General features: G+C 40.7%; 1 protein-coding gene across 1 annotated transcript in view; it reads left to right on the top strand.

Moving 5' to 3' along the window:
- LOC139453973 (tyrosine aminotransferase-like) overlaps nt 1–24,155 on the top strand; it is a 40,205-nt gene that overhangs the window by 3,236 nt on the left and 12,814 nt on the right. Inside the window, exons 2-3 of the mRNA XM_071235432.1 lie at nt 11,932–12,096; nt 23,562–23,666. Of these exons, the coding sequence (XP_071091533.1) occupies nt 11,949–12,096; nt 23,562–23,666 (253 nt within the window). The 5' untranslated portion in view covers nt 11,932–11,948. The remainder of the gene's footprint in view (nt 1–11,931; nt 12,097–23,561; nt 23,667–24,155) is intronic.

Below are 24,155 nucleotides of genomic sequence, written 5' to 3'. Positions count from 1 at the left end.
AATTTGTGCTTTGAGTTTCTTTGAGTGAAACAATTTCGCGGATCCATTTTGTTTATGTGTTTATATTAAATTGCTGAATAAGCAGTTGATACTTATCTCTGAGACGTAGCTCCAGCTTGTGTTCTTGTTTGTGACCACCTACTTGTATCTCAACCCTTGTCACAGGGTGCGGACACTGTTTGGAATAAACTGAAATACATGATAACCTAATTATATTTTGTATTATTCATAAAACAACAAAATATCAACATGATGAAGCAGCTGTTACAAATTGACATGGGCAATATTAATTGAAATTGTAATATAAATGAAAATAAAGTAACATCACAAGATCGAAATGATGTATTTCAGTGTAGAGCTAGATGTATCTAAAATTATTATGATTTGATATGCACAACAGATGCCCATTTTATTGATATTGACAATCACTTTTCACAGTGGAGCCCCAGTTGGTATTCCACCTGTTCAATCATCAACGCGTCAATGGGTGTAAATATGTAAATTCAAAACACATATTCATGTGAACAGTATATATGATTTACGGAGCTGTAATTCTGTTTAGTATTGAAAACGGACAACTTGTTTGTGTTTGTAGGTAAGTGCAATAGAATATTTTTATATATTTGCTTGGCAATACTGAGGATATGGAGCGTGATACATGCAATATATCATTGTTTTTTGCCCTGGTATCTGGAAGTACATCGACAGTATCAACATACAGTTGACGTATATTGCAGGGAGTGATCTAGACCTGCTCAGATCCACTTGGGTCACATATCACTGTAAATTCCCAATTCATGTATTGTGGCTAGTTGTCATGAAGCTGACATTATAACTTTGTAGAGGTGGCTTGTACACTGATATCATTTTCAGCAGCTTCAATTATTTTGAATTTCACGACAAACATTACATTTAGCATGTTTATCGATTTTTAGTTTTGGTTTTTAACTATTTCATTTTTGTTTCAAATTAGACTAAAAATGTAAATAACCTAGATGTATTTGCTGGTTTCTTGTTACCATGGTTACTCTGTTAAAGGACACATTTTTAGGTTTGTCTTGCCCTTGTCTTGGGAAGGTCAAAACAAAGATTTAAAGAAAGTTATTATGAGATAAGTAAAGTAACATGTTCTTGGTTTATTAGGGGGCACGGGTGTCCCAGTAGTCTAAGGCGCCGCGATTCGCTGTGCAGAGTTGCGTCCCTTAGGCACGCCAGAAACCTATGATTGTGGGTTGGAATCCCGGTTCGCCCCGATTATGTTTCTAGGTTTGTCAGCACCATACCCGTGCTCGTGGGTTTCACTGAAGTGGTAAACGTCTGAGACCTGCATCACTTCGGGCTTTCCTCCCACATTAAGCTGACACGCCATGATATGACCAGAATACTGTTAAAAGCGGCGTTAAACCAGACTCACTCACTCACTCACGCACTCTTGGTTTATTAGCTCACCTGAACTTCCAGATCCACCATGTCTTAGAAGCTGAAACTTGATGACGCCAGATATAGTGTCTCTGAAACTTGATGATCCCAGACATAGTGTCTCTGAAACTTGATGATCCCAGATATAGTGTCTCTGAAACTTGATGATCCCAGACATAGTGTCTCTGAAACTTGATGATCCCAGACATAGTGTCTCTGAAACTTGATGATCCCAGACATAGTGTCTCTGAAACTTGATGATCCCAGACATAGTGTCTCTGAAACTTGATGATCCCAGATATAGTGTCTCTGAAAGTTGCTCACAGAATTCGCATCTGATTTTAAACATGGCCATCAGCCATTACTGTAAGGCCACCCTTCCAATTGGGCAAGTATCATTATGAAATTTGGTATACAGTATATATGTGGTATGCATAATAACATGTGATACCTTTGTTGGAAGATTTTGATATTTGATCCTACAACTCAGTCTTTGACCTTCCCATACCCCATTTTCTCTAGATTGTTTGCACTGTACTGTCCTTTGGCCATTACCCTCTCACTCCTCTGGCATTCTGAATGTGAATATTGATGCTGTTTGTATTGTTTGTTTGTATTGATTTGTTTGTTTTTGGTTTTTTAACAGCGCACTCAGCAATATTCCAGCTGTATGACGGCGGTCTGTAAATAATCAAGTCTGGACTAGACAATCGAGTGATTGACATCATAAGCATTTATCTATGCAATTGGGATCGATGACATGCATCAACCAAGTCAGCGAGCCTGACCACCTCATCCCATTAGTCACCTCTTACGACAAGCATAGTCACCTCTTACGACAAGCATAGTCATCTCTTACGACAAGCATAGTCACCTCTTACGACAAGCATAGTCACCTCTTACAACAAGCATAGTCACCTCTTACAACAAGCATAGTCACCTCTTACAACAAGCATAGTCACCTCTTACGACAAGCATAGTCACCTCTTATGACAAGCATAGTCACCTCTTACGACAAGCATAGTCATCTCTTACGACAAGCATAGTCACCTCTTACAACAAGCATAGTCACCTCTTACAACAAGCATAGTCACCTCTTACAACAAGCATAGTCACCTCTTACAATAAGTATAGTCACCTCTTATGACAAGCATAGTCACCTCTTATGACAAGCATAGTCACCTCTTACAACTAGTATAGTTACCTCTTATGACAAGCATAGTCACCTCTTGCAATAAGCATAGTTACCACTTACGACAAACATAGTCACCTCTTACGAAAAGCAAAGTCACCTCTTACGACAAGCATAGTCATGATAGTCACCTCTTATCACAAGCATAGTCACCTCTTGCAATAAGCATAGTTACCACTTACGACAAACATAGTCACCTCTTATGACAAGCATAGTCACCTCTTACGACAAGCATAGTCACCTCTTACGACAAGCATAGTCACCTCTTACAATAAGCATAGTCACCTCTGTTTTGTGTTGAAACTACTGTTTCTTATTTTTGTTTACCCTCTTATTGTGACCTTTTAACACAAATATTCAAGAAAAACTGATGTGCACTGCAGAGCCTTCTTGCTATCGTTTTTGTTCTCAAACTTTAATGAATAAATAAAAATTAAATTTACTCGACTTTTATTGTTTTTTCAATTTGGGCTCCTGTCAGTCTAAACTGCAAACCAAACATTATATGCAGTGTCATCTAAGATTGTGTTAGAATTGACTTAATCTTCATCATATTCATGCCTGTATTATCCATCTAGTTAGAGCCAGGGGCGGTCGGGTAGCCTAGTGGTTAAAGTGTTCGCTCGTCACGCCGAGGACCCAGGTTCGATTCCCGACATGGGTACAATGTGTGAAGCCCATTTCTGGTGTCCCCCGCCGTGATATTGCTGGAATATTGCTAAAAGCGGCGTAAAACCAAACTCACTCACTCACTCTTGTTAGAGCCATATTCACCTAGCCTTGCTCCAAGGCTGTACTGAAAGATACATCCATGGATGTGTCGTAATTCTATCCTTCTAATAGGCAAGTCTAGATATGTGGATAGGGACAACTTGTTCTTATTATTACATAATCTAGAAATTGTGATTTAAACTAATAATCATTGCCTAAGTAGACTTGTGCAAGTCTAATAGGCACCAAATAACATCATCATTTAATCTTTTGGGAAACTGATTTATTTGGTCAGTAAGCATGAAGATGTGAAGGTGCAGATGGCCTGGAGAGTTTTGCACCACTGTGTATGCAAGTCAGTGAGTATGTCATTCTGTGGAATTGCCTGACTTGGCTTGAACTAATTATCTTGAGGCCACCTTGACATAGCTGGAATATTGCTGACTTTGGTGGAAAGTGAGTTACTTCACTCACTGTATAATTGGGAACAGAGATAGTCAGTTGCAAAGGCTACGGAGCCAGTAACTCGTAGAGGCCTTGATGAGGTGGGACCGGTGAAGAAAGCAATCAGTTGAGCACAGCTCCTTGACTGCCTCTCCAAGTCACGGTAAGGGCTTCCGCTCATACTTACTTACTTATATTGGAGATTTAACGTGCGCTTTCCGACTGCAAGCGTATGTCGCACACAGCCCGGCCAGGCCATTTAATGTGTTTCCGAAAAGGGGAAAAGTGAGTTTGTGCAATCCAGGAGGGGGGCTTTAGGGGCTGCTTATGTAGAAATTTTGAAATTTTGAGATTTGGAATGAATGCCAAGAGTGGGTGGAGGAAGAACTAAGGGAGCTATGTGTGTCGGGTGGTTGTTAGATTATGTAGTTTTGGTTTTAATATTTTATTTGGGGTTTAAGTGCGACCAATTAGTCCTGTTTTAATTCGGTATCTGCCTAAGGCTTTGAATTTTTCTAATTTATTTTGTGGATTTAGGATTGATTCTAGTGTAAGTGCGGTTTTAAGATTTAGGGTGGTCTGTAGTGTTGTTCGGTGTGTTTGGTAGTGTGTGCTGTGAATGAGTACGTGTTCTGGTGTTTCTTGTTGTTTGCAATGTGGGCAGTTTCCTGTTGTATGTAGATTAGCTATTTACGACGATTATTTAGTTTGGTGTGGCCTGTTTGTAGTTTAGTAATTATTTTGTTGATTTTTTTGGATGGGTGTAGTATTTTTGGTTTAGTTAGGTTTTTTTTGAGTACTTTCCTGATTTGGCTATTTGAGTTTTGGTATATATTTTGCCATTTTTAAGTTGATTTTTTGTTTAGTGAGACTTTTGATTTCTGATTTTGAGCTGGGTAAGTTTAAACTTATTTCTCGGAGTTTAAGGGATAATTTTGCTGCTTTATCTGCGATTTCATTTCCTCTCATATCCCCACTAAAAAATATATATAGTTGGAAGAAACATGCTATAATGTAACTATATATAACTTTTGGAGGGGGGATATGGGCGGAAGCCTTCTCTAAATCACGTGCCCCAGCTTCTGATAACTATAACTGACCAATCCCCTGTGACATGTGAAAATGTATCACCAGTGCACTATATATACTGTAAATCGTGAAATTAACGCGAGCATGAATTAAATGCAAAAAATGCCAGTGGTTTTTGCTCGCATTATAAAATGTCGCATTTATATCAACAATAAGACATTTTGGATAGCAGAAATACCAACTTAGACATGTTAGACATACGCTGAAAACAAACAACTGTGTTTTACACATCACTGTCTTTTGAGCAGCACTTGTAACAAGTATATAAACAATGTCATTCAAACACTAATTACATCCTACGAATTGTCACTGCTGGGGTCAAGACAAGAGTTCTACACACTTAGGTCATCAGTGATCACACCTGCAAGTCCAGACAGACGCCACCCACGCAACACTATGTCTTTGTTTTTTGCAACTGTGTCAAAGGCCGACACGAGCCAGCGCTCATGCATTGTTTTAGCGGAAGTACACAACTCAGCACCAATAAGCAGTTATATTTGGTGTGTGATTGGATTAATGTAAGGTTGGATTAAGGTGAAGATTCTCCTGTAAACCTGACAGAGGAGATTTTATAACATATCTACTGATGCTTGAGAGGAGGGGTTGTCGCATTCATATTGAGTCGCATTTACGGCTAGGGGCCAGCATTCGCATTCTTTTGGAGACACATTAATTTCCCGATTTACAGTATATATGTACATATATATACTTTGGAAACTGCATGGTTGAGAAATATAAAACAACCTGTTCTAAAGTATACAGTCAAAATCTGTATTGTGATAAAACGGATTGTATTTCGCAAAGTGCATCAAATCAGGTGAGCATGAAAACATATGGAAAATATCTGTTGACGCTCAGTTGACGGAACACATGCTTTGCAAATTCTGCGCTACCGATATCTACACGGCAGTTTACGAACCGAATGTCGATTTCGTTACATGATTTGGATCGGACTGTGCATTGACTCATTAGTCCAGCCAAAATATAACTCCATAATTCCAGCCTAGGTTGGCAAGGGTGGAAACTGGACTTTTAAAGTGTGTTAACTCCCTAGCCTTGTACAGGTAGCAGCAGGGGGTACTCAGGTAGGTAAGCCCCTTGTGTGGCGGAAATACTGCCAGCACTGGCTTAATATTTGAACTCACTTATATCTCTGATCTCTCATTGTGTAGGTACCCATGATTGGGCGCCTGTCATTGCACTATCATGATACACTGTATTCGACTTAATAAGCGCCCTACTCTAATAAGCGCCCACAGCAATATTTGCTATATATTTTGGCTAGTGAACAATCCCAATTAGCACCCTCCCGATTGATCAATGTACACAAGACTTATTTATTTGTGTATAATACACACTGGTCTGTTATATGCACCCTTAATTCTGGAAATTAAATTTTGGAAATACATCTGTCGTGTATAATACGCACAGACTTTTTTTTGGTGTCATTTCAAGCTGTAAGCATAAAACATGAAATTTACGATCTGTCAACTCTTTCACCAAAATTACATTCTAATAAGAGCACCCTATTTCTAATTTTGAGAGCACCCTGGGCGCGTATTATGTCAAATACGGTAACATTTATACTCAGTTTTCACATAATAATCAGATCCACAGCAAGTGCTTTTATAAGTCATCATGGTGTAACATTTATACAAAATTTCATATAATTATAGAACTGCGAGTGATGCATATTAGGATCCAGGAAAAATGTTACAGTTACAGCTTTTCACATAGATGCTAGCCTAAGTTAACAAGAACCCATCTCCCACACACGCTATTCAATAAGACAAAAGTTATGTCTACATAGTTTTATAGACTACCTTGAACTATTTTATTTAAGTAAATCTGTCATCACCTATATTAGAATAACATTCAACAAATACTTCAATTTAGACTCATTAAGGATTAGCCCCCATACAAGCTCGTCTAAAGTGATACCATAATCTCTTTCCAAGCACCCAGTAAATATGTCAACATTAGTGCCAGTCAAATATGATTAAGTATTCCCCTCTGTCTAGTTATTTATTAGCCATGGGCACACACCATATCATATTTCTTTTTATTGTTCTAAGTTTTGTCACAGACCTATATACAAGTCTGTGGTTTTGTTAAATACATGCAGAAGCAAAATGTTAAGCAAGGGTTTGACTCTCGTACCAAGCAGACCTCTCTCCCACAGCCCAGAGGGTTGTACCGACTCTCTGTGGCACACTCAGCTATATTTTTAAGATATTGTAAATTGTTCATTGTTCTTGTAAATAAAATTGTAATTAGTCTCCTGTGACTCTGGCTCTTTGCTGACTAATTCCGATTTTGTACATCAAAACAGAACCGTAATAGTACCCTGATGGTAAAGAATTCTGTCCATGCTTTGAGTTACCTCTGGTAAAACAATTGGTCTGATACAAGCCATCACAATGTGGCATGAATACTTGGTTTAGCATATTAGGCTATAGCGATCAAGAGCTCCAGATAACTTTTTGAGCAATTGAGTTTTTACTCTAGGGTTTCTATTTTAATTGTGTTATGATATTTTTCATTGAGTAACCAATATTTTTTCACTCATCAATACATCACTCTATTGTTTTTCCCCAAAATTAGTAAACATTTTAAGATTTAAAAAAATGAAATGATGTTTTTAAAAAATGAAATAATATTTTAAATGTATATAACTGTTCTAAATATATAGGCTTGACTTGGAAAGTAAATTAGCTCGTAATTGTGTTTCGGAAATTAGCGCCTTTGTATGCATGCTGAAAAAGCTTCATTGGGTAAATACGCAAGCTGTTTTCATACATTTGAGTTTTTCATTTAATGCATGTGTTTCTGTATGCAAGTTAATTGAAAGTAATTGGGTTTTGAATATTTTTGGGGGGTATTTTACGCAAATACTCTGCTATCTGTAGCTATGGGTCAGAGATTTTTGATGCGCTAATGTACTGAAAATAATTACCCTCCCTTAACGCTTGACATATTTTCGAATGACCTTCCCCATGTCCTTGTTCATTTTTTTCATGACCTTCACTGAGAAGACAAAATGTAAAAGTTCTTTGTTTTATTATAAAATGTCTCTTTTGACATGACCCTCCCCAAATATATGTATTATTTTTTATGACCCTCCTCTAGAAACTTACATGTTTTGGTGAGCCTGCCCTATATATATAGTAGGCCTGCAGAACGGCGGAAGTTAGGCCATTCATATGTAGAGAAAGTCAAGGAATTGTCCTGGCTTCAAACACGTCGAACCGATTTTTGCTGCCATTTTTCAGATTGTGCCTCATTCTCCCATCTGTAATGCACTTTGTGTGAGGTGTGCATGAGGTGTGCATGACGTGTGCATGAGGTGTGCATGATGTGTGCATGAGGTATGCATGATGTGTGCATGAGGTGTGCATGAGCAGATGAGGTGTGCTTGATGTGTGCATGAGGTGTGCATGATATGTGCATGAGGTGTGCATGATGTGTGCATGACGTGTGTATGAGGTGTGCATGACGTGTGCTTGAGGTGTGCATGACGTGTGACATGACGTGTGCATGACGTGTGCAGGAGGTGTGCATGATGTGTGCATGACGTGTGCATGATGTGTGACATGGTATGTTGTGTTTAGAAAATGCCATTGAAGTGGCGTTCCCACCTTATTACAGAGAGAGACATACCATGACAGATTAACCATAGCAATATGAAAGAATCAGGTGTTCTTTGACTTTTTTGAGTATTATATAATCCTGGCCCCTGAATGTCTAGTGTAGAATAGCAAATCAGCAACCCATGCTTGCCGTAAAGGGCAGCTTGGCTGACTTGGTTGATGCATGTTATTGTATCCCCATTGTGTAGGTCGATGCTCATGATGTCAGTCACTGGATTGTCAGGTCCAGACACGATTATTGACTGACCACCTTCATGTAGCTGTATACTGCTGAGTGTGGCATTAAACAACAAACAAACAAACAAAACAAAGTATACTACTCACATCCCAAATCCCAGAACAGTAGTGTTGCACAGGGTGTATAATATTGCCTTATGACTGTAAACACTGCTGTCTTTGTCACAAGCAAGATAGAATGTATTTCGGGGAAATACTTTCCTTGTATCGTGTTTCTATACATGTGATGAGCTAGCGTTCAGTCAGTGGCAGGTCCAGAGTAGGGGTCCTGGGGGTGACCACACCCCTTTTTGCCCCTTTTTGCCCCTTTTTAAGAAAACAAAAACTTGAAAACGGTACCATGACAGCATGTTCAGTTTGTTTTTAAAGAAAAATTACACGTTGTGGTTACACGTTGTGGTTGTGATTTGTGGGGTGGACTCTCTCCATCACCACTGAAGGGAAAGATGACCCAAGTGGATGCCCCCCCCCCCCCCCCCCCCCCTTTTTTTTTTTAAATCATGGATGCCCCCTGTCAGTGTTACAACCATCTCCCTGGGGCAAGGGTGTCAACTGACTATAAAAGTCCATTTTCCACTCTTTCTTGCTGAACAAGGCTGGAATTTCTGGGCTTGATTGTACTGCCACCAGTGGCTTTTATGAGTTATGTCCTTTCTATGTCCCTCTTATTGACCATTCAGATTCCACCTCCTAAATCGATTGCATTTGCTCCAAACAAAATGTCCGTGCCCAGTTTTAGAAAATCTGATCGATAATCAAAATCTATTTTGTGATATAACAGGTCTTGCCTCACAAAGTGCATGAAAACATTTGAGCACCGTTATTTAAAACATGAAAAGATTTGGCAATTATCTCCTGAAGTTCAGTTGATAGTACACATGCTCTGCTGATCATGCTGTCGACGAAAATCTTCATGTTAAAATCCATGTTGTTTACGAACCGGATGTCTATATTGTTGCATGATTTTGTTTGGACTATGTGAGACTCATTAGTCCAGCCAAAATGTAACTCTGGAAATGCAGCCTAGTTCAGCACGGGTGGAAACTGGACTCTAACAGTCAGTTAACTCCCTTGGCCCGGGACGATGTGATGCTGCAGGTGTCCTGAGGTACAGGCTCCAAGGTGCTGCAACTTAGTGAGTGAGTGAGTGAGTGAGTGTTGGGTTTAACACCGGTTTTAACAGTATTCCAGTTATATCACAGCATGTCAGCTTAATGTGGGAGGAAAACCTGAAGTGATGCAGGTCTCAGACGTTTACCAGTTCTGTGAAACCCATGAGCACGGGTATGGTGCAGACAAACCTAGAAACATAATCGGGGCGAACTGGGATTCGAACCCACAATCATAGTTTACTGGCGTGTCCAAATTACGCAACTCTGCAAAGCGAAATGCGGCGCCTTAGACGGCTGGGCCACCCGTTCCCCAGCTGCACCTAAGACGGATATAACTGATCCACCAGATTGTCTTGTCCGAGTCAGCGTAGCTTCGGCTGGAAGCGAAGCATGAGGGCTTTGTTTACTGCCAGGGTAGATATTGGGCCAATGGGTGTAAAAAAACAGGCCCTTCAGAAACTTAAAAAGAAATATTTTTTTCTGACAGTGTTTATCTGAAGTGTTAAATGTGGATATTTTTTCGGCATGTCACTATAAATGTGATACTGTTATTGATGGAGCTATCAGATCAGTTATTGTATTGGCCATAATAAGCGCCCTGAGCACCATACTTTTGACAAATGGCGACAAATTAAAAACACTTTTTTCTCCTTCTATACTTCTGTGTTTCCCCTTTCTACACTTGTGTTTTGCCCTTCTATTTCTACACTACTGTTTTCCCATTCTACACTACTGTTTGCCCATTCTACACTACTGTTTTCCCATTCTACACTACTGTTTGCCCATTCTACACTACTGTTTGCCCATTCTACACTACTGTTTGCCCATTCTACACTACTGTTTGCCCATTCTACACAACTGTTTTCCCATTCTAAACTACTGTTTTCCCATTCTACACTACTGTTTGCCCATTCTACACTACTGTTTGCCCATTCTACACAACTGTTTTCCCATTCTACACTACTGTTTTCTCATTCTACACTACTGTTTTCCCATTCTAAACTACTGTTTTCTCATTCTACACTACTGTTTTCTCATTCTACACTACTGTTTGCCCATTCTACACTACTGTTTTGCCCATTCTACACTACTGTTTGCCCATTCTACACTACTGTTTTCCCATTCTACACTACTGTTTGCCCATTCTACACTACTGTTTTCTCATTCTACACTACTGTTTTCTCATTCTACACTACTGTTTGCCCATTCTAAACTACTGTTTTCTCATTCTACACTACTGTTTTCTCATTCTACACTACTGTTTTCCCATTCTACACTACTGTTTGCCCATTCTACACTACTGTTTTACTGTTTTCCCATTCTACACTACTGTTTTGCCCATTCTACACAACTGTTTTCCCATTCTAAACTACTGTTTTCCCATTCTACACTACTGTTTGCCCATTCTACACTACTGTTTGCCCATTCTACACTACTGTTTTCCCATTCTAAACTACTGTTTTCTCATTCTACACTACTGTTTTCTCATTCTACACTACTGTTTTCCCATTCTACACTACTGTTTGCCCATTCTACACTACTGTTTTCTCATTCTACACTACTGTTTTCTCATTCTACACTACTGTTTTCTCATTCTACACTACTGTTTGCCCATTCTACACTACTGTTTTCCCATTCTACACTACTGTTTGCCCATTCTACACTGCTGTTTTCTCATTCTACACTACTGTTTTCACATTCTACACTACTGTTTTCCCATTCTACACTACTGTTTTCTCATTCTACACTACTGTTTTCTCATTCTACACTACTGTTTTCTCATTCTACACTACTGTTTTCCCATTCTACACTACTGTTTGCCCATTCTACACTACTGTTTTCCCATTCTACACTACTGTTTTCTCATTCTACACTACTGTTTTCCCATTCTACACTACTGTTTGCCCATTCTACACTGCTGTTTTCTCATTCTACACTACTGTTTTCCCATTCTACACTACTGTTTGCCCTTTCTACACTTTTGTGTTTGTACTCTTCAACACTGCTGCTTTCCCTTCTAAACTACTGTGTTTTTTTCCCCTTCTACACTGCTGCAATTTACCATTATTTTTTTCAGTTCAACTCCTCTGAAGAATGGATCCCAAAACAAAGAAGGCGAAGACATGTTGGAACGTCCCAGCCTCAACGATTGCAGAACAAACCTTCAACCCCATCAGAAACATCGTGGACAGCATGAAGCTCACCCCCAACCCAGAGAAGGAAATGATCGCCCTGTCCATAGGTAGGAACGACTGAAAATCTGTGAAAATGCCTTGTGTTATGTCTCCATACATGCTGTAGATTATACTAAGCTGGTCATTCTTAGTTGAAGACATTTAATACTAGTGTGAGACTAGGCTTGGAAATTTGGCTGTGTGCAAGTTTGCTTGAAGTCAATTAAACAAAAGCCTGCCTGGTTTATCAACTCAAATTGTACAGTGTACAGTGAAACTTGATCCAAGTGTGCCATTCTCGGGATTGTTTGTTTAGCTATGTCATAGCGACTGATTTACGACACCCATTGTCTGAAGAACATTTAATTGCAAAGGCTCATTACCCTGGAGCCATGACATCTATATGCCTTGAAACACTTAATTGCGGTTATTTATAAGATGCATATCCTAATTGTTAATTCCCATTTTTGTGTACATAGACTGTCTGCCATCCTGAACGAGATGTGCAAGTATGTAACTGATGAGTTACTGTTTATATTTATATTTATTACTTACTAAATGTCAGGTGACCTTGGCTATATAAGCCTTGGTCCAGAGAGATTGATAAGATCCGACCTCCAAACACATGGGTTTCGGAGTCCATACCACACAACCAACTAAAACCACACAATCCTTCCGACTCACAAATAACCAATCAATATTCACGGCAGAACTAATGGGCATGGCCTCAGCCCTCCACAATCAAGAATCCAAAAACCACCAAAAAATCCTAATACTTACTGACTCCCTAAGTGGACTACAAGCCCTCCAAAACAAAAATACCAAAAACCGACCTAAATTAATAAATCAAATACTTAAAAGCTCCAACGACCTAACTAAGGCAGGCAAACAAATAACCTTCTTGTGGATACCCGCCCACGTAGGAATATACGGTAATGAAAACGCTGATAAAGCAGCTAAACTATCCCTCAAAATCCCAGAAATAAGCTTAAACTTACCAATCTCAAAATCAGAAATTAAAAGTGTAAACAAACAAAAAATCACAAAAAAATGGCATAACCTATATCTAAACTCAAATAGCCAAATCAAAAGAGTGCTCAGCAAACCACTAACCAAACCAAAAATTCTCCATCCATCAAAAAAAATCGACAGAGTAATCACTAAACTCCAAACAGGACACACCAACCTAAATAACCACCTAAAAAATTTTAAAAAACACACTACAGGTAACTGCCCACACTGCAAACAACCAGAAACCCCAGAACACGCACTCATCCACTGCACACACTACCTAACACATCGAACCGCATTACAAACCACCCTCAATCTAAACAAGGCTCTCACTCTAGAAGCAATACTAAACCCACAAAATAAACTAGAAAACTTCAAGGCCTTAGGCGTATTCTTAATCAAAACGGAACTAATAAAACGCATCTAAAACCATAATAACCTACCAAATCAAAATCACATAAACAAACAATCATCCACCATACCCAGCTCCCTTAGTTCTCCTCCCCAACCCCATCAGCATCTATTCCAAATCTCAAAATTCCCAGATTCTATATAAGCAACCCCTAAACCGCCCTCTTGGGTTGCACACACCACTTTCGCCCCTTTCGGAAACAAATTAAATGGCCTGGCCGGGCCCGTGTGCGAAATACGCATCAGTCGGAAAGCGCACGTTAAATCTCCAAAGTAAGTAAGTAAGTAAGTAAGTAAGTAAGAGATTGATAAAAAATTGACAGATTAATTACAAAACTCTAAACAGGACACACAAACCTAAATAACCACCTAAAAAAACTTAAAAGACACACCACAGGCAACTGCCCCCACTGCAAACAACCCGAAACCACAGAACACGCACTCATTCACTGCACACACTACCAAACACACAGAACCACACTACAAACCACCCTCAATCTAAATAAGGTTCCTAATCTAGATGAAATACTAAATTCTCAAAAAAACCTAGAAAACTTCAAGGCCCTAGGCGTATTCCTAATCAAAACAGACCTAATTAAGCACATCTAAAAACTAATTAATCTACCAATCCCAAATCCAATAAACATACAAACACCCACCTCACCCGGCTCCCTAAGTTCCCTCCTCCACCCACCTCGGTTTAAAAATTCCAAAAATTCAATATAAGCAACCCCTAAAAGCCCCCTCTTGGGTTGCACACACAACACAACAACACAACTTACAACTGTATCCAGGACACCCAATGTTGAGTAGTATAGTACTCGAGAGTGAATTGCCACATGTAAAAGGTTAGGGCTAGAAACGTTTATCTAGCCCCAGAGTTCCATGGTAACTGATATATGAGCATTCTGAGTTCCATAGATAGTAGGGGTGAAACGATATATCGATGCAACGGTGCAACGGTGCAACGGTGCATCGTGAGTTTTCATGCGACAAAAATACACAATACGTTTTTTGTTGTATCTATACAAGATGATACACTTGTTAAAATAATTTACTGACTTCTCGTTTGATGATTCCTACTCCACCCCAGAGGTTTTGGCTGTACAATTCTGCACAATGTGTTGTAATTAACTTTTCAAGTTCACTTCTAAAAATATATGCTACGAGCACTTGTCTACTGCTAGCATTTGCTTTGGAACCTGCTCTGAAATATTTTATTGTCAAGAAGTTTCCATGTGATTTTTCATAAATATCAGATCACGATACATATCATATTGTGACCTCTGTCCAATGTCCTTACCTATATTGAGACCCGTGAAAGTTCCGGGGTGGAATAGGTCTTCAGCATTCCATGCTTGCCGTAAAAGGCGACTATGCTTGTCATTAAAGGCGACTAACGGGATCGGGTGGTCAGGCTTACTGACTTGGTTGATGCATGTCATCGATCCAAATTGCGTGGATCGATGCTCATGATATTAATCACTGGATTGTCTGGTCCAGACTTGTTTATTCACAGACTGCCGTCATATAGCTAGAATATTGCTGAGTGCGGCGTTAAACAACAAACCAACAAACAAACCATATCGTGACCTATGTACCGTGATACATATCGTATCGCGACCTTGCTGTATCCTTTCACCCCCAAAAGATAGGATCCACTTTAGTATCAATCGAGTGAGTGTGTCTTGTTTTCATCATCCAACTTGACATGCTGCACTGTCACATATCGACTCGTATGTATGCTAAGGAAAGATGTTTCCAGTGTGTACCAATTAATGACAAAACAGTCAGTCAAGTTTATCCACAATGTCTTATTCTTATCACGATATGATTTCCAAACACACTAATCTTGCACAAGACAAAATAGTGCATCTCGAGTCATGGATCTATGACTTCACATGCGATGCGTTCATGAGCGTCAGTTCACCAGTGTGTTCTTGTGCGTCTAATATCTCTTGAATATGAGAACGTCTTCATATATTAACCAACATATATGGTAGTCATGTTTCTTTTGTCAGTGAGTATATATTCATAATGAAGTTGTAGTAACATGATAATGAAAGACTGGTGACCATGGTAACAATGTTAAAAAGGAACACTTTACCTTGAATCACACAGACGGATGTCCTCATTAATTACTGTCACTAATGACCTTGAACTAGCCCTTGGTTACTAGTTTCCTAGTTTCCTATCGTGAAAACTGTTGAGGCCAAAAAAAAAGACTTGTGTTACATGTAACATGTCTGCCCCATTGTGTCACTGTTGCATGTCTGACCCATTGTGTCACTGTCGCATGTCTGCCCCATTGTGTCACTGTCGCATGTCTGCCCCATTGTGTCACCGTCGCATGTCTGCCCCATTGTGTCACTGTTGCATGTCTGACCCATTGTGTCACTGTTGCATGTCTGACCCATTGTGTCACTGTTGCATGTCTGACCCATTGTGTCACTGTCGCATGTCTGCCCCATTGTGTCACTGTTGCATGTCTGACCCATTGTGTCACTGTTGCATGTCTGACCCATTGTGTTACTGTTGCATGTCTGACCCATTGTGTTACTGTTGCATGTCTGACCCATTGTGTCACTGTCGCATGTCTGATCCATTGTGTCACTGTCGCATGTCTGACCCATTGTGTCACTGTCACATTTCTGACCCATTGTGTCACTGTCGCATGTCTGACCCATTGTGTCACTGTCGCATGTCTGACCCATTGTGTTACATGTAACATTTCTGACCCATTGTGTCACTGTTGCATGTCTGACCCATTGTGTCACTGTCGCATGTCTGACCCATTGTGTTACATGTAACATTTCTGACCCATTGTGTCACCGTCGCATGTCTGACCCATTGTGTCACTGTTGCATGTCTGACCCATTGTGTTACATGTAACATGTCTGACTCATTGTGTTACATGTAACATGTCTGACTCATTGTGTTACATGTAACATGTCTGACCCATTGTGTTACTGTTGCATGTCTGACCCATTGTGTCACTGTTGCATGTCTGACCCATTGTGTCACTGTCGCATGTCTGACCCATTGTGTCACTGTCGCATGCCTGACCCATTGTGTTACATGTAACATTTCTGACCCATTGTGTCACTGTTGCATGTCTGACCCATTGTGTCACTGTCGCATGTCTGACCCATTGTGTCACTGTTGCATGTCTGACCCATTGTGTTACATGTAACATTTCTGACCCATTGTGTCACCGTCGCATGTCTGACCCATTGTGTCACTGTCGCATGTCTGACCCATTGTGTCACTGTTGCATGTCTGACCCATTGTGTCACTGTTGCATGTCTGACCCATTGTGTTACATGTAACATTTCTGACCCATTGTGTCACCGTCGCATGTCTGACCCATTGTGTCACTGTTGCATGTCTGACCCATTGTGTCACTGTCGCATGTCTGACCCATTGTGTCACTGTCGCATGTCTGACCCATTGTGTCACCGTCGCATGTCTGACCCATTGTGTCACTGTTGCATGTCTGACCCATTGTGTTACATGTAACATTTCTGACCCATTGTGTCACCGTCGCATGTCTGACCCATTGTGTTACATGTAACATTTCTGACCCATTGTGTCACTGTCGCATGTCTGACCCATTGTGTCACTGTTGCATGTCTGACCCATTGTGTCACTGTCGCATGTCTGACCCATTGTGTCACTGTCGCATGTCTGACCCATTGTGTCACCGTCGCATGTCTGACCCATTGTGTCACTGTTGCATGTCTGACCCATTGTGTTACATGTAACATTTCTGACCCATTGTGTCACCGTCGCATGTCTGACCCATTGTGTCACTGTCGCATGTCTGACCCATTGTGTCACTGTTGCATGTCTGACCCATTGTGTCACTGTCGCATGTCTGACCCATTGTGTCACTGTTGCATGTCTGACCCATTGTGTCACTGTTGCATGTCTGACCCATTGTGTTACTGTTGACACAAATGTTTTTATCATGTGTTTGAGCCTGTGAAGATTCAGGGTAGAATAGGTCTTCAGCAACCCATGCTTGTCATAAAAGCGACTAACAGGATCAGGTGGTCAGGCTAGCTGACTTGGTTGATGCATGGAATCAACCCCAATTGCAAGGATCGATGCTCATGATGTCAATCACTGGATTGTCTGGTCCAGACTCGGATTATTTACAGACTGCCGTCATATAGCTGGAATATTACATAGTGTGGCGTTAAAGAACAAACAAAATTTTGGTACCACACGTCAGGTAATTAAACTTCTATCCACTAAACAACAAACAATCAATATCATGTGTTTGAAATATCAAAAGGTGGCTAGCTGGCATAAGACCCACCTACTCTAGATGTGACAGGCCCTGACCAAAGCCATGTTTAACATTTAGATAAAGTCAAATGCTTCTGCATCTATCATTTTAACCTTCAAATTTGAGAAACATTGATACTGACATCAGTTCTATAAAAGTTGCTGTTTCAAGCACTGTCTAACGAAATATTAAATAAAACACTACCACATACAAACCTTTATTGGATCTGTGAAACCTGTAACACAAGTATATTTTGTGTTTCCTAAAATAAGTTTTGTCACTCCTTGGTTGTGACGCATATAGGGGTGTCACGATAAATTGAAATATCAGTATTGATAAGCACTTAGAATCAATATATCGATTATTAAATCAGTTTCCAATCAAAAGTATCGATTTCAGTTAGGAATATTGATGGGTTTGATTATATTTACCATATCAATAAAATACATGCAATGCTGTACAAATTTGTTTTTCTTTTGATCATGAGTGGTAGTAATTTTTTCATGGTGATGTGGAAGTTTCTTTTTCTTATATTATTAGGGGGCACGTGTGGCCCAGTCGTCTAAGGCGCCGAAAATTCGCTGTGCAGAGTTGCGTCCCTTGGGCACGCCAGAAACCTATGATTGTGGGTTGAATCCCGGTTCGCCCCGATTCTGTTTCTAGGTTTGTCAGCACCATACCCGTGCTCGTGGGTTTCACCGAAGTGGTAAACATCTGAGACCTGCATCACTTCTGGCTTTCCTCTCACATTAAGCTGACAAGCCGTGATATAACTGGAATACTGTTAAAACCGGTGTTAAACCAAACTCACTCACTCACTCACTTAAATTGTTAGAGTAAAGAAAAAACAAATCAGTCATATCTCAAAGTTTACTTTTTATTTGTTGTTATGGTTATCACATTCAAAGGAAACTTCAGTTCCAAGGTTTAATCCAACTCTAAAATCCATCTAAAATAATACACTGAAAATTATCAATATGTATAGCACTAGTTTCTTTCAATATTAATAGTTATCGCAACAGTGACTTCCAGACCATTACTCCCCCCCAGATGCATACTGACTGAATACAGTATGTGATGAAGCAACTAGAATTGCTATTTATTGCCTCTAAATACTCGTCCAAGAAAACTTGCCACTTTGGTAATATGCGCCCTGTGAAGATTCTGGGGTAGAATAGGTCTTCAGCAACCCATACTTGCCGTAAAAGGCGACCATGCTTGTCGTAAAAGGCGACTATGCTTGTCATAAAAGGCTCTCTGATTTGGTTGATACATGTCATCGATCCCAAATGTGTGGATCGATGCTCATGATGTCAAACACTGGATTGTCTGGTCTAGACACGATTATTTACAGAGCACCGTCATATAGCTGGAATATTGTTAACTGCGTGGTTAAACAACAAACAAACAAAAACAAAATCTGGTAATATGCAGTTTTCTATGTGATGGAAACATCTCTTTACATTCTGCTTGTGACTTAAAATTTGTTATTTCGTGGCACAGAGTTAATTTCTAAAGCTGTGTAACCATGGTAACCAGTTGACTCAGGATATTAAATGTTTTTTGTTTGTTCAAATTATGTTTTATCCAGTTAAAAGGAAATAAGTTGTTGAACTGCTTGATTGGCATTTTTAGAAGTAACTGTAGGGACAAGATAAGTAGTACTACTAGTAGGTTTGTTAAGTACTGCCTCAGCTGGGAGTATACTGATCTATAACTGAAAATTGATAATTAATATTAAAATTTATACAAAAGTATCACAATACACTCATTTGGGATGTCTATTAAGTTGAGCTTCTGTACCTCTGGTTCTGTTTTATGTCCAGAACTGCCTGGTGAGACATACTCACAACAATTAATTAAGTTACCCTTGAGACAGGTAGTGTTGTTCATGCTGCAGGCAATATTTACAGCCCTGGCAGCCTGTTAGCCTAGTTCGTTGGCCTACATATATTTGGCATGATGAAAGACAGGACAAATATTGCAGGGGTGACAGATTAACCTGCCCTCACAGTGAGCTACTTAGCCCTGTCACAAAGTGTGTGTGTGTGTGTGTGTGGTGGGGGGCATAGAAACAGGAGTCCCTCCGCGTCCATCTGTCATAGCGACTGATTTACGACAACCATTGTCTGAATGAACATTTAATTCCAAAGGCTCATTACCCTGGAGCCATGACATCTATATGCCTTGAAAAACTTAATTGCTGTTATTCATAAGATCCTAATCCCAATTGTTAACCCCCATTGTGTTGTACATCGACTGTCAGACATCTTGAACGAGATGTGCAAGTATGTCACTGATGAATTACTGTTGTTTATATTTTTGACTTACTAAATGTCAGATGACCTTGGCTGTATAAGCCTTGGTCCACAGCTAAACATGAGTTGTCCCACTACCTAACACACCGAACTACACTACAAACCACCCTCAATCTAAATAAGGCTCTTAGTCTCGAAGCAATACTAAACCCACAAAATAAACTAGAAAACTTCAAGGCCTTCTTAATAAAAACGTAACTAATACATCGCATTTAAAAACCCAATAAACTACCAAATCTAAATCACATAAACAAACAAACAAACAACCTACCCAGCTCCCTTAGTTCTCCTCCCAAACCCCATCGGCATGTATTCCAAATCTCAAAATTCCCCAAATTCTATACAAGCAACCTCTAAAGCTCCCTCCCGGGTTGCAAACACCACTTCCGTCCCTTTCGAAAACACACTAAATGGCCTGGCAGGGCCTGTCTGCGAAATATGCATCAGTCGGAAAGCGCACGTAAAATCTCCTAAGTAAGTAAGTAAGTTAGATGAACATGAGAGGGAGAGTGAGAGAGAAGAAGGGTCTTACCCTTAGCCTATAGTCTGGAAGGTAATTTAAGGTACCAACGTTTACTACCATATCTGAAAAACTATCGGACCTACTCCAGTCAAAGTTGGTATGAGATTATCAAACAGTCATACATAACTGGATATTACATTTAAAGACTATCGGTGCATGAATAAAAAATCTGTCTATTTAGCTATCACACTATTTCATCAACAACCAGACCTGTTCGTCACGGGTGGAACGAGCATTCATTGAAACAGCCATCTGCATAATGCTACCCCTTTCATCACAGGGCCATATGACACAGTGAAACCAATCAACTCAACTCTAAAGGGTGCATGGGAATCACGCACGTTGAGACACCCAACGCTAACACCGTATTTGTGCGTGCGTGATTCCCGTTTGTGTGACTGCTAGTGTCTGATGTTGCCAGTGTTTGTGTGACTGCTAATGTCTGATGTAGCCTGTGTATGTGTGACTGCTAATGTCTGATGTCGCCAGTGTTTGTGTGACTGCTAATGTCTGATGTTGCCAGTGTTTGTGTAACTGCTAATGTCTGATGTAGCCTGTGTATGTGTGACTGCTAGTGTCTGATGTTGCCAGTGTTTGTGTGACTGCTAATGTCTGATGTTGCCAGTGTTTGTGTGACTGCTAATGTCTGATGTAGCCTGTGTATGTGTGACTGCTAATGTCTGATGTCGCCAGTGTTTGTGTGACTGCTAATGTCTGATGTTGCCAGTGTTTGTGTAACTGCTAATGTCTGATGTAGCCTGTGTATGTGTGACTGCTAATGTCTGATGTCGCCAGTGTTTGTGTGACTGCTAATGTCTGATGTCGCCAGTGTTTGTGTGACTGCTAATGTCTGATGTAGCCTGTGTATGTGTGACTGCTAATGTCTGATGTCGCCAGTGTTTGTGTGACTGCTAGTGTCTGATGTTGCCTGTGTTTGTGTGACTGCTAGTGTCTGATGTTGCCTGTGTTTGTGTGACTGCTAATGTCTGATGTCGCCAGTGTTTGTGTGACTGCTAATGTCTGATGTTGCCAGTGTTTGTGTGACTGCTAGTGTCTGATGTTGCCTGTGTTTGTGTGACTGCTAATGTCTGATGTTGCCAGTGTTTGTGTGACTGCTAGCGTCTGATGTTGCCTGTGTTTGTGTGACTGCTAATGTCTGATGTTGCCCGTGTTTGTGTGACTGCTAATGTCTGATGTAGCCTGTGTATGTGTGACTGCTAATGTCTGATGTCGCCAGTGTTTGTGTGACTGCTAATGTCTGATGTCGCCAGTGTTTGTGTGACTGCTAATGTCTGATGTTGCCAGTGTTTGTGTGACTGCTAATGTCTGATGTAGCCTGTGTATGTGTGACTGCTAATGTCTGATGTCGCCAGTGTTTGTGTGACTGCTAATGTCTGATGTCGCCAGTGTTTGTGTGACTGCTAATGTCTGATGTTGCCTGTGTTTGTGTGACTGCTAATGTCTGATGTTACCAGTGTTTGTGTGACTGCTAATGTCTCATGTAGCATGTGTATGTGTGACTGCTAATGTCTGATGTCGCCAGTGTTTGTGTGACTGCTAATGTCTGATGTCGCCAGTGTTTGTGTGACTGCTAATATCTGATGTTGCCAGTGTTTGTGTGACTGCTAATGTCTGATGTAGCCTGTGTATGTGTGACTGCTAATGTCTGATGTCGCCAGTGTTTGTGTGACTGCTAGTGTCTGATGTCGCCAGTGTTTGTGTGACTGCTAATGTCTGATGTTGCCAGTGTTTGTGTGACTGCTAATGTCTGATGTTGCCAGTGTTTGTGTGACTGCTAATGTCTGATGTAGCCTGTGTATGTGTGACTGCTAATGTCTGATGTCGCCAGTGTTTGTGTGACTGCTAATGTCTGATGTTGCCAGTGTTTGTGTAACTGCTAATGTCTGATGTAGCCTGTGTATGTGTGACTGCTAATGTCTGATGTCGCCAGTGTTTGTGTGACTGCTAATGTCTGATGTCGCCAGTGTTTGTGTGACTGCTAATGTCTGATGTAGCCTGTGTATGTGTGACTGCTAATGTCTGATGTCGCCAGTGTTTGTGTGACTGCTAGTGTCTGATGTTGCCTGTGTTTGTGTGACTGCTAGTGTCTGATGTTGCCAGTGTTTGTGTGACTGCTAATGTCTGATGTTGCCAGTGTTTGTGTGACTGCTAATGTCTGATGTTGCCAGTGTTTGTGTGACTGCTAATGTCTGATGTTGCCAGTGTTTGTGTGACTGCTAATGTCTGATGTTGCCTGTGTATGTGTGACTGCTAATGTCTGATGTCGCCAGTGTTTGTGTGACTGCTAATGTCTGATGTTGCCTGTGTATGTGTGACTGCTAATGTCTGATGTTGCCAGTGTTTGTGTGACTGCTAATGTCTGATGTTGCCCGTGTTTGTGTGACTGCTAGTGTCTGATGTAGCCAGTGTTTGTGTGACTGCTAATGTCTGATGTCGCCAGTGTATGTGTGACTGCTAGTGTCTGATGTTGCCCGTGTTTGTGTGACTGCTAGTGTCTGATGTTGCCAGTGTATGTGTGACTGCTAGTGTCTGAAGTTTCCAGTGTTTGTGTGACTGCTAGTGTCTGATGTTGCCTGTGTTTGTGTGACTGCTAGTGTCTGATGTTGCCAGTGTTTGTGTGACTGCTAGTGTCTGATGTTGCCCGTGTTTGTGTGACTGCTAGTGTCTGATGTTGCCAGTGTTTGTGTGACTGCTAGTGTCTGATGTAGCCAGTGTTTGTGTGACTGCTAGTGTCTGATGTTTCCCGTGTTTGTGTGACTGCTAGTGTCTGATGTTGCCAGTGTTTGTGTGACTGCTAGTGTCTGATGTAGCCTGTGTATGTGTGACTGCTAATGTCTGATGTTGCCCGTGTTTGTGTAACTGCTAGTGTCTGATGTCGCCAGTGTTTGTGTGACTGCTAGTGTCTGATGTAGCCTGTGTTTGTGTGACTGCTAGTGTCTGATGTTGCTGTTGCAGGAGACCCAACAGTGTTCGGCAACCTCCCAGACCCCGAGGTGGCAGAGGAGGCTGTTATTGCGGCTGTGAGGGCGCGGAAGTCGAACGGCTATGGCCCATCTGTAGGTAAGACAGAGGTGGAAGCTTATAGATAATATGCATTTCTCCTTCAGGCATGGAAGGGAAGTTTCCATCTTCCCATGGAAAAAAAAAATTCTGGAGTGAACTTTGACCACCCAGGCTAAATGAAGGGTGAGTGGGTCTTTGAGCCAATCAGATGTGGCCTTTCTATCACAGTTTGGCTTCATTTCTTTTCCACCTCAATTCAGAAGTTCTGTCCTCAGGATAGGAAATGTGCCAGAGTGCAGCTATGCCCTCAGTAATTCTGTCATAAGGGTGTAGATTCCAGGGCGCTCAGATTTGACTGAATGTATACAATATACACAACAAGTTATAGATCGACTTTGTTTCTGTATTTGGAACTCTCCATTATTACTAGGGCTGGGACGGGTAACTCAGTACCCAGGTTGGGTTGGTGCTGAGTAGCAATTACCAGCAATATCACGGCGGGGACACCACTAATAGTTTCTCACATTGTACCCATGTGGGGAATCG

The sequence above is a fragment of the Haliotis cracherodii genome, unplaced genomic scaffold (assembly GCF_022045235.1).
Source record: "Haliotis cracherodii isolate W230 unplaced genomic scaffold, xgHalCrac1.p SCAF_10, whole genome shotgun sequence".
In the NCBI taxonomy this organism is placed as follows: Eukaryota; Metazoa; Mollusca; class Gastropoda; order Lepetellida; family Haliotidae; genus Haliotis; species Haliotis cracherodii.
This window is presented reverse-complemented; position numbering and strand designations above follow the sequence as displayed.